The sequence below is a fragment of the Haliotis rufescens genome, unplaced genomic scaffold (assembly GCF_023055435.1).
Source record: "Haliotis rufescens isolate VD_foot unplaced genomic scaffold, xgHalRufe1.0.p SCAF_10, whole genome shotgun sequence".
NCBI lineage: Eukaryota > Metazoa > Mollusca > Gastropoda > Lepetellida > Haliotidae > Haliotis > Haliotis rufescens.
The window spans coordinates 14543986-14556589 of record NW_025963780.1 but is presented as its reverse complement, the minus strand read 5'-3'; the positions used below and the strand labels follow the sequence as shown (position 1 = coordinate 14556589).

General features: G+C 40.9%; 1 protein-coding gene across 3 annotated transcripts in view; it reads left to right on the top strand.

The window, feature by feature from the left end:
- The window catches only part of LOC124112100 (calpain-7-like), a 40863-nt gene extending 28381 nt beyond the window's left edge, over nt 1-12482 (top strand). For all 3 annotated transcript variants that reach the window (XM_046472057.2, XM_046472058.2, XM_046472060.2), the window contains 5 exons: nt 3510-3585; nt 4223-4434; nt 6017-6156; nt 7115-7207; nt 8616-12482. In XM_046472057.2, coding sequence (XP_046328013.2) covers nt 3510-3585; nt 4223-4434; nt 6017-6156; nt 7115-7207; nt 8616-8760 — 666 coding nt within the window. In that variant the 3' untranslated portion in view covers nt 8761-12482. The remainder of the gene's footprint in view (nt 1-3509; nt 3586-4222; nt 4435-6016; nt 6157-7114; nt 7208-8615) is intronic.
- The last annotated feature ends 122 nt before the right edge of the window (nt 12483-12604 follow it).

The window sequence follows — 12604 nt, the reverse complement described above, 5'->3', positions numbered from 1 at the left end:
TAAGGCAAGTCATGTGACATGTTACAGATAAGGCAAGTCATGTGACATGTCACAGATAAGGCAAGTCATGTGACATGTCACAGATAAGGCAAGTCATGTGACATGTCACAGATAAGGCAAGTCATGTGACATGTCACAGATAAGGCAAGTCATGTGACATGTTACAGATAAGGCAAGTCATGTGACATGTCACAGATAAGGCAAGTCATGTGACATGTTACAGATAAGGCAAGTCATGTGCCATGTTACAGATAAGGCAAGTCATGTGACATGTCACAGATAAGGCAAGTCATGTGACATGTCACAGATAAGGCAAGTCATGTGACATGTCACAGATAAGGCAAGTCATGTGACATGTCACAGATAAGGCAAGTCATGTGACATGTCACAGATAAGGCAAGTCATGTGACATGTCACAGATAAGGCAAGTCATGTGACATGTCACAGATAAGGCAAGTCATGTGACATGTTACAGATAAGGCAAGTCATGTGACATGTTACAGATAAGGCAAGTCATGTGACATGTTACAGATAAGGCAAGTCATGTGACATGTTACAGATAAGGCAAGTCATGTGACATGTTACAGATAAGGCAAGTCATGTGACATGTTACAGATAAGGCAAGTCATGTGACATGTTACAGATAAGGCAAGTCATGTGACATGTTACAGATAAGGCAAGTCATGTGACATGTTACACATAAGGCAAGTCATGTGACATGTCACAGATAAGGCAAGTCATGTGACATGTCACAGATAAGGCAAGTCATGTGACATGTCACAGATAAGGCAAGTCATGTGACATGTTACACATAAGGCAGGTCATGTGACATGTTACAGATAAGGCAAGTCATGTGCCATGTTACAGATAAGGCAAGTCATGTGACATGTCACAGATAAGGCAAGTCATGTGACATGTCACAGATAAGGCAAGTCATGTGACATGTCACAGATAAGGCAAGTCATGTGACATGTCACAGATAAGGCAAGTCATGTGACATGTCACAGATAAGGCAAGTCATGTGACATATCACAGATAAGGCAAGTCATGTGACATGTCACAGATAAGGCAAGTCATGTGACATGTTACAGATAAGGCAAGTCATGTGACATGTTACAGATAAGGCAAGTCATGTGACATGTTACAGATAAGGCAAGTCATGTGACATGTCACAGATAAGGCAAGTCATGTGACATATCACAGATAAGGCAAGTCATGTGACATGTCACAGATAAGGCAAGTCATGTGACATGTTACAGATAAGGCAAGTCATGTGACATGTTACAGATAAGGCAAGTCATGTGACATGTTACAGATAAGGCAAGTCATGTGACATGTTACAGATAAGGCAAGTCATGTGACATGTTACAGATAAGGCAAGTCATGTGACATGTTACAGATAATGCAAGTCATGTGACATATCACAGATAAGGCAAGTCATGTGACATGTCACAGATAAGGCAAGTCATGTGACATGTTACAGATAAGGCAAGTCATGTGACATGTCACAGATAAGGCAAGTCATGTGACATATCACAGATAAGGCAAGCCATGTGACATGTCACAGATAAGGCAGATCATGTGACATGTTACAGATAAAGCAAGTCATGTGACATGTTACAGATAAGGCAAGTCATGTGACATATCACAGATAAGGCAAGTCATGTGACATGTTACAGATAAGGCAAGTCATGTGACATGTTACAGATAAGGCAAGTCATGTGACATGTTACAGATAAGGCAAGTCATGTGACATATCACAGATAAGGCAAGTCATGTGACATGTTACAGATAAGGCAAGTCATGTGACATGTCACAGATAAGGCAAGTCATGTGACATGTAACAGATAAGGCAAGTCATGTGACATGTTACAGATAAGGCAAGTCATGTGACATGTTACAGATAAGGCAAGTCATGTGACATATCACAGATAAGGCAAGTCATGTGACATATCACAGATAAGCAAGTCATATGACATGTTACAGATAAGGCAAGTCATGTGACATATCACAGATAAGGCAAGTCATGTGACATGTTATAGATAAGGCAAGTCATGTGACATGTTACAGATAAGGCAAGTCATGTGACATGTTACAGATAAGGCAAGTCATGTGACATGTTACAGATAAGGCAAGTCATGTGACATGTCACATATGAGGCATGTCATGTGACATATCACATATGAGGCAAGTCATTTGACATATTACATATAAGGCAAGTCATGTGACATATCACATGAGACAAGTCATGTGACATATCACATATAACTATTATAAGGCAAGTCATGTGACATGTCACATATAACTATTATAGGGAAAGTCATGTGACATATCACATATGAGGAAAGTCATGTGACATATCACATATGAGGCAAGTCATGTGACATATCACATATGAGGCAAGTCATGTGACATATCACATATGAGGCAAGTCATGTGACATGTCACAGATAAGGCAAGTCATGTGACATATCACATATGAGGCAAGTCATGTGGGATAGGGAAAGTTGTTCTTATTCAAGAGCATGTATGTTTATGTTTAGCAGCATTAAACGCAAATCAACCACTTAAACTGGCACTAAAATAGCCAAAGAAGGCTTGGTACAATGGTTCTCTGTGAGACTTGTTGCAATGGTTCTTTATGAGACTTATTGCAATGGTTCTTTGTGAGACTTGTTGCAATGGTTCTTTGTGAGAGTTGGTACAATGGTTCTTTGTGAGACTTGTTGCAATGGTTCTTTGTGAGTCTTGGTGCAATGGTTCTTTGTGAGACTTGGTACTATGGTTCTTTGTGAGACTTGGTGCAATGGTTCTTTGTGAGACTTCTTGCAATGGTTCTCTGTGAGACTTGTTGCAATGGTTCTCTGTGAGACTTGTTGCAATGGTTCTTTGTGTGACTTGGTGCAATGGTTCTTTGTGTGACTTGTTGCAATGGTTCTTTGTGAGACTTGTTGCAATGGTTCTTTGTGAGACTTGGTCCAATGGTTCTCTGTGAGAATTGATGCAATGGTTCTCTGTGAAACTTGGTGCAATGGTTTTCTGTGAGAATTGGTGCTATGGTTCCTCTGTAAGAATTGGTGCAATGGTTCTCTGTGAAACTTGTTGCAATGGTTCTCTGTGAGAATTGGTGCAATGGTTCCTCTGTGAGACTTGTTGCAATGGTTTTCTGTGAGAATTGGTGCTTTGGTTCCTCTGTGAGAATTAGTGCAATGGTTCTCTGTGAGAATTGATGCAATGGTTCTCTGTGAAACTTGGTGCAATGGTTTTCTGTGAGAATTGGTGCAATGGTTCCTCTGTGAGACTTGGTGCAATGGTTCTCTGTGAGAAATGATGCAATGGTTCTCTGTGAGACTTGGTGCAATGGTTCTCTGTGAGAATTGATGCAATTGTTCTTTGTGAGAATTGATGCAATGGTTCTCTGTGTGACTTGTTGCAATGGTTCTCTGTGAGACTTGATGCACCTATTCTCTGTCTGATTTTTTTAAATGCCTCTCTGATATGTGTTCCAGGATGACTTTGCTGACAACAAGGAGTTCATCACCGTGCTGGTGTACAAGACTGGGGGCAAGAGAGTATTCTACCCTTGTGAGTAGCACCACTTTTGTCTGATATTCAGTAAGCCAGGGGAGTCCTGGATATATTATTATGACACATCAACATTGTAGTAGTTATTGTGTGTGTACTAATGGATGAGGTGTCAGTGTGTGATAGTAGATGAGGGTCCCAATGTGTCAATGTAGATGCTGGGTCACTAATAATACTAGGTACGTGTTTATGCTGTTTGTTGTAGATCCTGTCTTGTTGATGCTGTTCATTATGGACCCTGTCTTGTTGATGCTGGTCATTATGGACCCTGTCATGTTGATGCTGGTCATTATGGACCCTGTCTTGTTGATGCTGGTCATTATGGACCCTGTCTTGTTGATGCTGGTCATTATGGACCCTGTCTTGTTGATGCTGGTCATTATGGACCCTGTCTTGTTGATGCTGGTCATTATGGACCCTGTCTTGTTGATGTTGTTCATTATGGACCCTGTCTTGTTGATGCTGGTCATTATGGACCCTGTCTTGTTGATGCTGGTCATTATGGACCCTGTCATGTTGATGCTGTTCATTATGGACCCTGTCTTGTTGATGTTGTTCATTATGGACCCTGTCTTGTTGATGTTATATACTGTGTGGATTTCATACTCTTCATGATGGGTTATAATTACAATTGCAGATGATCCCCCACCCTATAAGGATGGTGTGAGGATCAACAGTCCGCACTATCTGTGTAAACTGGTGGAGAACAAGGGGACATCACTGTACACGCTGGTCGTGTCGCAGTACGAGAAGAACAATAGTATTCACTACACACTCAGGGTGTACGCTACGTGTGAGTTTTCCCTCAAGCAGTACAAGGACCCATACAAGCCACAGTACTTCCAGAAGGTGTGTATCACAGAGGGCAGATCTCACCAATCTTGTCTACGTGCAGTAAGGTTTAATGAGATAATTGATGTCATGGACTGTGATAATCTTGTGTTTGGAATCACATATATCAAGACTGTGGATTTGGCATGGGTAGTTATTTATCATTATCTTTCCATCCATTAAGGTTTTACTTCCAACCAACTGAAGGGATCATTTAAGAGGTTTTAAACTATTTGGAACCTTAAGATGTGTATCCTTTGACACTAACTAGCTGGCAAGTGACATCTATTGTTTTGGGTGATATTATAGCACTAGGTAATTAGCATGTTGTCTAGACGTATTGAATACAAGGGTAATTAAGTGATGTCGACAATGTTATTTTAGGATAATGTTTTTATAGTTGGATTATTTGGATTAAGGTTTGTTTTCATTGATACTTAGATATCCCAATTTAAGTCATAGCTTACATGGCATTTAGATTAACAATATTTCAATAGGGATAATTATTAAATGTTTTGGTTTATGTGACAAAGTGTTTATGGTTTAATATCTAGGTGATTTAGAACATTGCAATAAAATTTTGTGTATTATGTATTATGTAAAGTTTATTTTATGAATAACTACTATTTAGGTTGGGTTAAGTTTTCCAACAGTTATTATAGTTTTAAGTATATAGCATGATTGCAAAACTTATGTTCGTATTTAATGTCCATGATACGACCATTGCATCAAAATTCTTTGACGTTGTATCATTGGGTACATTATAACTGAATCAGCGCTAGATTGGGAGAAAATATGTGTACAGCTGATTGATATTCCCGGGTTAGTTTACGAGAAAATACACACGGTAATCTTAATCTCTGCATATAAAGCAATGCCTTGGAGAGCACGAAATACATTTTAAATGGTAAATCATCATGTCTGGGGATGTTTTATATCAAGTTTTTTATACCTGTTTGTTCACCTGTAATCGCTGAAGGGATAAGATGTGGTTTTATTTAAAGCACATAACACGATAAACTACCATTCTTATCTTTTTTTAAACTCTGAAACGTACATCGTAAATCGTGTTAGGTAGGCAGAGCATGTACTGTTGTGATATAGTTATCTACCCACTATGACTCCACCTCTGTTAATCCGTTGATCGTCTGTAACACTCATCAATTATTTGGACCCCAAAGGTAGTGTTGTAGTGAGGGATCACTGTATCTTATTCAAACAAAACAACATCTAGGATTCTGAAATATTAAATTTAAAAAGTTTGAAGCTTAAATAGAAACCAGTGAAAACCTTGAAAATAATAAAGAAACTTCTTCTCAGCAACCAAAATGCTGAGAGAGCTGATAGTTTATCAATATGTATATGACAATATTGTGACTGTAACATGAGCTAATGTATGGTCAAAATGTCTTACAGTAACAGTCTTCTTTGTAGTGGTGTGACGACAAATAAGCAACATTTGCCACAAACTACTGGAATATGTCAGCTATATGTTGACTTTATCAAATGGGTCTACACGATCAATAGAATAGAATGCTATCTGATGAAAAACTTCAGAAGATGAAGACATGTTTTAATGATGGCATGTTGGTGACTGCAGGTGAATGGTGCGTGGACTCAAACCTCTGCTGGCGGATGTTCCAACTACTCCGACACACACAAGAACAACCCTATCTACCAGATCCTCATAGACAACAGTAGTACAGACAACAGTATACAGATTGAGCTCCTGGGGCCCAAGTGAGTAGCATTCAACAGCCAGTCAGTCTGTCCTCTTGGCTGATTCAGATTATGTTCTTGTAAGGTGTGACTTGAAATGTTGCAGATAAACCTATATGTTTGTTTACTATTTCACACACTGAGTCCAGGTGTTGAAGCACAGGGGTATACTATTCTACTTACTTAGTCTGATTATTGAAGCACATGGGTGCACTATTCAACTCAGTGAGTCTGATTATTGAAGCACATGGGTGCACTATTCAACTCAGTGAGTCTGGTTATTGAAGCACATGGGTGCACTATTCCACTTGGTGAGTCTGATTATTGAAGCACATGGGTGCACTATTCCACTTGGTGAATCTGATTATTGAAGCACATGGGTGCACTATTCCACTTGGTGAGTCTGGTTATTGAAGCACATGGGTGCACTATTCCACTTGGTGAGTCTGATAATTGAATCACATGGTTTCACTATTCCACTTGGTGAGTCTGCCTAATGATGCACATGGGTGCACTATTCCACTTGGTGAGTCTGATTATTGAAGCACATGGGTGCATTATTCCACTTGGTGAGTCTGATAATTGAATCACATGGGTGCACTAATCCACTTGGTGAGTCTGATAATTGAATCACGTGGGTGCACTATTCAACTTGGTGAGTCTGATAATTGAATCACGTGGGTGCACTATTTCACTTGGTGAGTCTGGCTATTGATGCACATGGGTGCACTGTTCCACTTGGTGAGTCTGATTATTGAAGCAAATGGTTTCACTATTCCATTTGGTGAGTCTGATTATTGAAGCACATGGGTGCACTATTTCACTCAGTGAGTCTGATATTTGAATCACGTGGGTGCACTATTCCACTTGGTGAGTCTGGCTATTGATGCACATGGGTGCACTATTCCACTCAGTGAGTTTGGTTAATTTGATTTTGAAGCATGTGCTTCTTGAAGTCAACAAGACATTTGTATTTCAGAGTGTACAGTGTTGGGTTCGAGGTGATAGCAGTCAGCCAGAATGTGCCTAGTGCGCCTGGATCCTTCTCCAAGAAGACATCAGGAGATTTCAGGTGAGCTTTTTGTTTACTCCCTTACAGTCCAGATGATATCCATGTTAAATAGTCCAGGTGATATCAGTGTTTGCTCCCTTATAGTCCAGGTGATATCAGTGCTTGCTCCCTTATAGTCCAGATGATATCAGTGTTTGCTCCCATATAGTACTGATGATATCATTATTTTCTCCCTTATAGACCAGATGATGTCAGTGTTTGCTCCCTTATAGTCAAGATGATATCAGTGTTGATCCCTTATTGTCAAGATGATATCAGTGTTTGCTTTCTTACAGTCCAGATGATATCAGTGTTTTCTCCCTTATAGTCGAGATGATATCAATGTTTGCTCCTATATTATCCAGATGATATCAGTGTTTGCTCCCTTATAGTCCAGATGATATCAGTGTTTGCTTCCTTACAGTCCAGATGATATCCATGTTTACTCCCTTATAGTCCAGATGATATCAGTGTTTGCTTTCTTATAGTCCAGATGATATCAGTGTTTGCTCCCTTACAGTCCAGATGATATCAATGTTTGCTCCTATATTATCCAGATGATATCAGTGTTTGCTCCCTTATTGTCCAGATGATATCAGTGTTTGCTTCCTTACAGTCCAGATAATATCCATGTTTACTCCCTTATAGTCCAGATGATATCAGTGTTTGCTCCCTTATAGTCCAGATGATATCAGTGTTTTCTCTCCCTCATAGTCCAGATGATATCAGTTGCTTCCTTAAAGTCCAGATGATATCAGTGTTTTCTCCCTTACAGTCCAAATGATATCAGTGTTTGCTCCCTTATAGACTAGATGATGTCAGTGTCTGCTCCCTTATAGACTAGATGATGTCAGTGTTTGCTCCCTTATAGTCAAGATGATATCAGTGTTGATCCCTTATAGTCAAGATGATATCAGTGTTTGCTTTCTTACAGTCCAGATGATGTCAGTGTTTTCTCCCTTATAGTCCAGATGATATCAATGTTTGCTCCTATATTATCCAGATGATATCAGTGTTTGCTCCCTTATAGTCCAGATGATATCAGTGTTTGCTTCCTTACAGTCCAGATGATATCCATGTTTACTCCCTTATAGTCCAGATGATATCAGTGTTTGCTTTCTTATAGTCCAGATGATATCAGTGTTTGCTCCCTTACAGTCCAGATGATATCAGTGTTTGCTCCCTTATTGTCCAGATGATATCAATGTTTGCTCCCTTATAGTGCAGATGATATCAGTGTTTTCTCCCTTATAGTCCAAATGATACAACAGTAGGGTATCTTTGTGATATCGTAAGATTAGTTGAATAACTCTATCTTTTTAGAATGTTCTATATGAGCTGGTCCAACTTCCACCTTTCACAATAAACACCTGCACATAGTCCAACCAAACCATTACTGTGTGGTTGATACATGTCTTCTCTGCTTCAGACCAGGATACTGTGTGCTACAGCTGGACAATATCTCCGGCGGAATCTACAACATACAGCCATGCACATTCAGACCTGGAAACCAGGGACCATTCTTCCTCGATATCAGCAGTAATATTGCCTTGAAGATCTCAGCACTACAGTGATGCATCAGCAATGTTGACCCTCCATCATCTGTTCAGTTGATTGAATTGAAAAGATAATGTATTTCCCCTGTAATATATCTTGCAAATCCAGTGAGCCATAAGTGGCATATTGATGCCAGTTTATTTGGTGCATTTGTCTGAATATATTGAAAGAATTTATGTGATTTAAGTGTTCATAACTACATGCGGTTAATGGTTACTATGCAGTAAAGACAACATTTCATGAACACAAACCATGTTTATAAACATTGTCATGTTATGTCAGAACTGGGAAAGTCTTTGTCATTTGGATGACAAGGAGCGTCTTTGAAACCGTCTTGTCTTTTGAACTGGAAAGTGTGACATTGCTTTGATTTACAAAGACCGGCATTCTAGTCTTTGGTTGTGACAAGACATTAAAGATATAGTGCCTTCTTAGCCCTCATCATCATGTTAATTGTATTGTGTTGAAAACACCCATGCCTACCATGTTACTGATCTGAAGAGTCCAGTGTTTAGTTGTTCACGGACAGCTGATGGTTATATGTTTGTGTGTCCTCAACACCAGGTCAGTCTGGTGTCAGCATCTCCACACACGATCACCTCAAGATAAGCTGTTGATGTTGTGATAATTCATATAATATCTGAATGTTCTCCATTTCTGTCTGTATCATATTTGTTCCTCCATGACAACTGTTAACCTCCGAGTCTGTGGAGATACATGATCAACTGATCTCTTCCCAGTCTGTGGAGATACATGATCAACTGATCTCTTCCCAGTCTGTGGAGATACATGATCAACTGTTCACTTCCCAGTCTGTGGAGATACATGATCAACTGTTCACTTCCCAGTCTGTGGAGATACCTGATCAACTGTTCACTTCCCAGTCTGTGGAGATACATGATCAACTGTTCTCTTCCCAGTCTGTGGAGATACATGATCAACTGTTCACCTCGCAGTCTGGAGATACCTGATCAACTGTTCACTTCCCAGTCTGTGGAGATACATGATCAACTGATCTCTTCCCAGTCTGTGGAGATACCTGATCAACTGTTCACCTCCGAGTCTGTGGAGATACATGATCAACTGATCTCTTCCCAGTCTGTGGAGATACATGATCAACTGTTTATGTCCCAGTCTGTGGAGATACCTGATCAACTGTTCACCTCCGAGTCTGTGGAGATAAATGATCAACTGTTCTGCTCCCTTACCATCTGCCATGCTACATGGTTATCCCACACCATGGTGTACATGTCACAGCAGCCAGAGAGTTGTACAAGGAAGGTGCTGGTGTCTCCGGCCACAGGAAGGAGCAATCCTTGAACAGTTTCATAACCTCATGTATACCTGATGTTCAGCTTAGGGCACTTAGCAACATACTGCAGTAAAAAAAATGTCTGCTGTCTTGTTTCTTTTCTTCCGCCATGTTGTTCCCACAGTGATGCCATTTCACACCCCAAGCCATTGATTCACATCATTTGCAATTGCCAGTTGCGGTATTATATAGTGGAACCAACAGGGTAAGCACTGCTTTTCAAGGTTTGCAGTTGCTGCAGTCTGCTAACATTAACTGTGGAAACATAACTAGCTACTTTTTATGATAGAAAACACCTCAACCACAATAACCACTATGATATAACTGAAATACTGTTCAATGTAGCGTAAAATCCCATTCACCCATGGTAATCATGGAACAGTATACTGAATACTTCATTTCAAGTACATAGATGTATGTGATATCGTAGCAGCATATCATGAAAAGTGTAGTTCATCTCTGCTGGTGGTGTGACAGCTACAGTGGTAGAGGTCAACTTGACCTCTTCAAGGAAACAATGGCACAATGGCATTGTAAAAAAATATCTGTTGGCAGTCTGATTGTGGCCCGTGCTGACTCTATTGCTTGGTGTATCTGTTGGCAGTCTGATCATGGCCTGTGCTGACTCCATTGCTTGGTGTATCTGTTGGCAGTCTGATCATGGCCTGTGTCAACTCTATTGCTTGGTGTATCTGTTGGCAGCCTGATCATGGCCTCTGCTGACTCCATTGTTTGGTGTATCTGTTGGCAGTCTGATCGTGGCCTGTGTCAACTCTATTTCTTGGTGTATCTGTTGGCAGTCTGATCGTGGCCCGTGTCAACTCTATTGCTTGGTGTATCTGTTGGCAGTCTGATCGTGGCCTGTGTCAACTCTGTTGCTTGGTGTATCTGTTGGCAGTCTGATCATGGCCTGTGTCAACTCTGTTGCTTGGTGTATCTGTTGGCAGTCTGATCATGGCCTGTGTCAACTCCATTGCTTGGTGTATCTGTTGGCAGTCTGATCATGGCCTGTGCTGACTCTATTGCTTGGTGTATCTGTTGGCAGCCTGATCGTGGCCTGTCAACTCTGTTGCTTGGTGTATCTGTTGGCAGTCTGATCATGGCCTGTGTCAACTCCATTGCTTGGTGTATCTGTTGGCCGTCTGATCGTGGCCTGTGTCAACTCTGTTGCTTGGTGTATCTGTTGGCAGTCTGATCGTGGCCTCTGCTGACTCCATTGCTTGGTGTATCTGTTGGCAGTCTGATCGTGGCCTGTGTCAACTCTGTTGCTTGGTGTATCTGTTGGCAGTCTGATCGTGGCCTGTGTCAACTCCATTGCTTGGTGTATCTGTTGGCAGTCTGATCGTGGCCCGTGTCAACTCTGTTGCTTGGTGTATCTGTTGGCAGTCTGATCATGGCCTGTGTCAACTCCATTGCTTGGTGTATCTGTTGGCAGTCTGATCGTGGCCCGTGTCAACTCTGTTGCTTGGTGTATCTGTTGGCAGTCTGATCATGGCCTGTGTCAACTCTGTTGCTTGGTGTATCTGTTGGCAGTCTGATCATGGCCTGTGTCAACTCCATTGCTTGGTGTATATGTTGGCAGTCTAATCATGGCCGGTGCTGACTCCATTGCTTGGTGTATCTGTTGGCAGTCTGATCGTGGCCTGTGTCAACTCTATTGCTTGGTGCATCTGTTTGCAGACTTATCATGGCCTGTGCTGACTCTATTGCTTGGTGTATCTGTTTGCAGACTGATCATGGCCTGTGCTGACTCTATTGCTTGGTGTATCTGTTGGCAGACTGATCATGGCCTGTGCTGATGCCATTGCTTGGTGTATCTGTTGGCAGTCTGATCGTGGCCTGTGTCAACTCTATTGCTTGGTGTATCTGTTGGCAGTCTGATCGTGGCCTGTGCTGACTCCATTGCTTGGTGTATCTGTTGGCAGCCTGATTGTGGCCTGTACTGACTCCATTGCTTGGTGTATCTGTTGGCAGTCTGATCGTGGCCTCTCCTGACTCTATTGTTTTGTGTATCTGTTGGCACTCTGTTTCTGGCCTGTGTCGACTCTATTGCTTGTAACTGATTTAACTGATTTTTCCACCAGCAAGTGTGGCCTCAGGCCCAAGGTTGTGGTATGTAGTCAGGAGATGTTATATTGGGTCATGATATCATTGTTCAGCCATTTGGTATTCCAGAATGACATGACTTTACAAATGACGAGCTTAGTTTTCAATAGTGAAACTATTAGGGATGGAAGTTAATGTGATATATCACTTTGTCAAGTTGGTTATATGTGATTTTTTTCTCCACTTCTCCCCAGTCAAGATGGTCAGGTTTATGCAAACACTCATCCAGACACAGCGACACACTCACAGACACACACACACACATTTGCTTCTTGTATTTGTAAAAGAAATGAAATTCAATAAATACATGTTTGAAATAAATTTAACTGTGTTTACTTTTACTATGCATGAAGCAATAGGTACAGCATTTGATTTCTCCTAACACCAGATATGATCTATCGATTTTCAAACTGATGACCGTTGTTTTTTAGTGGTGATGCAGG